This window comes from Exserohilum turcica (genome assembly GCF_000359705.1).
Source record: "Exserohilum turcica Et28A unplaced genomic scaffold SETTUscaffold_88, whole genome shotgun sequence".
NCBI lineage: Eukaryota > Fungi > Ascomycota > Dothideomycetes > Pleosporales > Pleosporaceae > Exserohilum > Exserohilum turcicum.
The window spans coordinates 1-3,960 of NW_007360308.1; the positions used below are offsets into that span (position 1 = coordinate 1).

The 3,960-nt window shown below is 54.0% G+C and overlaps 2 protein-coding genes across 2 annotated transcripts; one reads left to right on the top strand and one right to left on the bottom strand.

Moving 5' to 3' along the window:
* Nucleotides 1–400: 400 nt before the first annotated feature.
* On the bottom strand, nucleotides 401–1,421 carry SETTUDRAFT_169835 (uncharacterized protein). The gene has a single exon (XM_008032960.1). It carries the CDS (start codon nucleotides 1,414–1,416, stop codon nucleotides 718–720), a length of 699 nt encoding a protein of 232 aa, XP_008031151.1. The 5' UTR covers nucleotides 1,417–1,421; the 3' UTR covers nucleotides 401–717.
* Nucleotides 1,422–1,826: 405 nt separating this feature from the next.
* SETTUDRAFT_112128 (uncharacterized protein) lies at nucleotides 1,827–3,003 on the top strand (the record flags this gene model as incomplete). The annotated part of the gene is made up of 3 exons (XM_008032961.1): nucleotides 1,827–2,079; nucleotides 2,147–2,632; nucleotides 2,693–3,003. 3 exons carry the CDS (start codon nucleotides 1,827–1,829, stop codon nucleotides 3,001–3,003), a joined length of 1,050 nt encoding a protein of 349 aa, XP_008031152.1.
* Nucleotides 3,004–3,960: the final 957 nt, after the last annotated feature.

A 3,960-nucleotide genomic window follows, 5' to 3' on the forward strand; every position in this document is an offset into this window, starting at 1 on the left:
GTCTCGGCGTTTAGATATAGGATTTTTGATTTTTGTTGTTTTATTTGGTGTTTTTAATTGTTTTTGGTTTCGTTTGGTAGTCTCCCTATTAGTCATCGGGGCGGTCTGTGCGTTCTCGAAGATTTTCGCATTTCGAACACGTCGCAAGAATACCGACAATACCCCCTCTAGCACCTCAACGAGAGGGCTGCACACATTAGAGGTGGCGTAAATCGGTTTCTCGCGACGTGTTACCCCTATATCTGATAGAAAATTGACGAGTTTTGATGAAAGATTTCTGCTTAAAAGTTGGTGTGTGTGATGTATTTGCGTCTAGATGCTGTATGTAATCATCTCTACATGTTGTATTTAACCGCCTCTGCTCCATCTGACGCCCTCGGATGCTCTATGCAATGGCTTCTGATGCTGCAATCAAACTCCCTCTATTGTATCCAGCTGCCCCTGATGCCCCCACCATTTCATGTCAAACCCAGAACCGTCGACAGTAATCTACACAAAACAAAACAAAAAAGAAGCCCCATTCCACCCCGTTCACCAGATTTCAACATGGGCCGTGGCAATTAGGTCTATTCTGGATATTGATACATTTTGGCTCCGTATGCGCCATGGGGTATAATGCAAAGTCTCAGATGCGCTTCTCCTCAAACTCCCGGGACACCGACTCTTTCCATGTGGTCCCCGTCCACGTCGTCGTCCACGTCGCCGTCAACACGTCGGTCACGAGAAGATGGGATTGGCTCCGCTGGTGCTCAGCAGCGACCGGTCCTTGAGGCGGCGGATGCATGTGCGTACTAGGCGGAGATTGGCGCGGACAATGTCTAGGCAGGCCGGGGCAAAGGCCGCCAAGTCGGAGGCGGTTATGCCGCTGCCGCTGGGGCATCGCTCGGGCGGCGAAGAGGACGACAGGGAGGGCGTGAGTCCTGACGTGACGAGGGCGGCTTCCAGCGAGCCCAGGACGGCCGAGAAGCCCGTCAGACGCAGTGTCATGAGCTCGTTGCTGAGTGCATCGGCTTCGTCGGCCGCGAGATGGTAGCTGCCGAGAGAAAACTTCCAGGGCTGGAGCGGATGCTGGCTATCCGGGTGGTTGCTGGCGGTGCTGGCGGTGCTGGCGGTGCTCGAGGGAATCGTGTTGCTTGTGGTGCTGCCGCTGTCGGTCGACGTATCGCTGGCGTCGTCGTCGGTGAGGTTCCACAGCCGACACAGCCAGTCGACCAGATGGGCACAGAGAATGGTAACGGCAGTCAGCGGCAGCCGCTGTTGCCGGCAGCGCTCACAGCTCAGCACGGCAAGGCTGGGGCGCTCGGCCGTCGACGTGACCTGGAGCGCCGTCTCGAGCGGGACTTGGGACGACGTGGTGAGCTCCTCGACACGGGCGAGCGTGCGCAGGACATGGAAGGCACACCCGCACTCTTGCATCTTCCTTCATATCTGGCGATTGTGGTGGTCGTCGAAGCATGTATTTAATCGTCGAGTGTGGTCCATCCAGCGCAAGCACGCGCAGGGCCTCGCCGCTCTCCCCGGCCCCGTTCCGGGCCTAGCGCGGTCGGCATGTTTTGCGTCATTGGCTGCTCGTCTTGCTCGACTCCTCAACCCCGGAAACGTCGTCTTTCCCACCACCGCCGCCGTCCATGCAGCATCAGAAATCCGCCGAGCCTCACCCACGGCCCCCGGTGCACCCGCACCCGCGCCGGCACTCGCAAAATGACGTCTTGCGATCGAGAAACAAGATTATAAGGCTACTATCGCATCACTTGTGCATCACGCCGCAGCCTCCATCGATCGGCTAACTCGTCACCCTGCCTCGTTATCCGATAGTCCGTTGCACAATGCCCTCTCTAGTCAATCCCGCTCTCGCTCCTGGCTCCACCGTGCTCGTAACAGGGGCAAATGGCTTCGTCGCCGCCCACGTCGCCGACCAGCTGCTCCACCAGGGCTACAAGGTGCGAGGCACAGTCCGAGATGCTGCCAAGCACCAATGGCTGGTCGACCGTTTCTCCCAAAAGTACGGCAGTGGCCAGTTTGAACTGGTCACCGTCAAGGACATGCGGGGCCCGGGCGCCTTTGACGATGCCGTCTCAGGTACCTACTCCCCCCCTCCCCCACGTCGGATTCATTGCTCCGTCACTGACCCAGCTTCACCATTTAGGCGTCTCTGCAGTCGCTCATGTGGCTTCTGTGCGGGACGTGAACGTTACACCCGACGAGATGATTCGAACTACTGTCGCTGGCACCCTGGTTTGTCTGCAGGCTGCCGCCAAGGAGCCCAGTGTACAGCGCTTTGTATTGACTTCTTCTTCCCGAGCCGTGCGCTCCGGGCAAGCCTACTGTAACGCGGATACAGTCTCATCCGATGAATTTGACAACCAAACGCTTGCCTTGGCCAAGAATCTGCCCGAGTCTTTGTCGCCTCTGCAGAAATCCGTAATCGCCTACTTTGCATCAAAAGTTGCGTCTGAACAGGCTTTCTGGGACTGGGTCAAGACCAACAAGCCGCACTTTACCGCAAACGCAGTGGTGCCCTGCCCCATCTATGGCAGTCCGCTCGACGTGCCCCACCAGGGCTATCCCTCTACCTCGAGAATTCCGATCCAGGTCTTGGATGGCCATGTCGATTCCATGAAACATTTGCAGCGTTGTACGTAACCTGTCTCGTGCGGATGCACGGCTAAAGCGATGGCTAACGCAACAGCAGCCCATTATGTACACGTCCGAGACGCTGCTTGCCTTCATGTTGCCGCTCTGATCCATCCACATGTCGCCAACGAGCGTATCTTTGCCTTTGCATCTCCCTATTCCTTCAATGAATTCTTCGACATATTTGCAAAAGCCGTCCCCGGCTACCAAGCCCCGGAGAAGCTCCCAGGCCTCGACTACCCCCTTGCTGAAATTGGCCCGCGGCAGAGGGCGGAAGCGTTGTTGAAGGAGTTTGGCCATCCTGGATTTATGGGGCTCGAGGAGACCATCGTCGATAGCGTGCAGACTCGCATTAATGCTTCTACGTAGTAGTTTTTTTTTGAAACAGGACAAGTTAACATACGCTATATGTACTAGTGTCGTCGAGTCAAGGAGCGCAGCATAGCGATAAGAATATCATCTTGTTCATATATAAAACTTGACCCTGTTCTGATAAGTGGAGTGGTTACGACGCTATCAGACAATGGCGTCCCCCACATTTCCTCAACGAGCGTTGCTAATTGCTGACGAACGACTCGGCATCTCCTTGGCTCACGCCACAAAGCTTTTAATTTTCGTCTCCTCTCGTATCCTGATATTAATTAATGTGGTAGAAATCCGATCACGTGACCAACATCCGAGGTTCATTTTCTTTCCTTTTATCTTTAACTAGGAAACCCCTGGTTATTATGGATGTGTAGGAAGCCCACGCCGTCTTGGAGCATGCAAGTTGCACATGGCAAAAAAAAAACCAGAGAAAGATTTGTCAGAACTTAGATACAATTTTTTTTTACTAACGTGTTTTATCAGTAAGCGGCCCACATCAGTAAGTGGCCCACCCCACCAAACCTGACGCGACGCTCTACTCAATTGCTCTACAGCAACTTAATAAAATTAAATTAAATTAAAAGATATTATTCTTTATCTAGCTTTACATGAAGTCCGAGTATGTCCTTGAACGTGGCACTTCGTGCACGTTGGCGGCGCGCGCTGACGTCGCTCGCCAGTCTGGTTCTGGTCACCCCCCATTACTACCCTTTCTGCCTCTGCAATGATCTGCTGAGCCTGTTGGACCTGGAGCACCCCACCAGAAGCGATATATTGACGCTGCCGCTCTTGCTTTTGTCGTTGGCGCTGGTTTTCTTTACGTAGCTTCTTAATTTCCTCTGTAAGTATTGTTACTGTTTGCATTGCAAGCTGAGCGCTTTTAGCAAGCTGGCGTATCATAACGCTTGTTGGGCTCTCTGATCTCCGGCGTAGCCGCTCGTTGGAGATAGCGCACCTTCT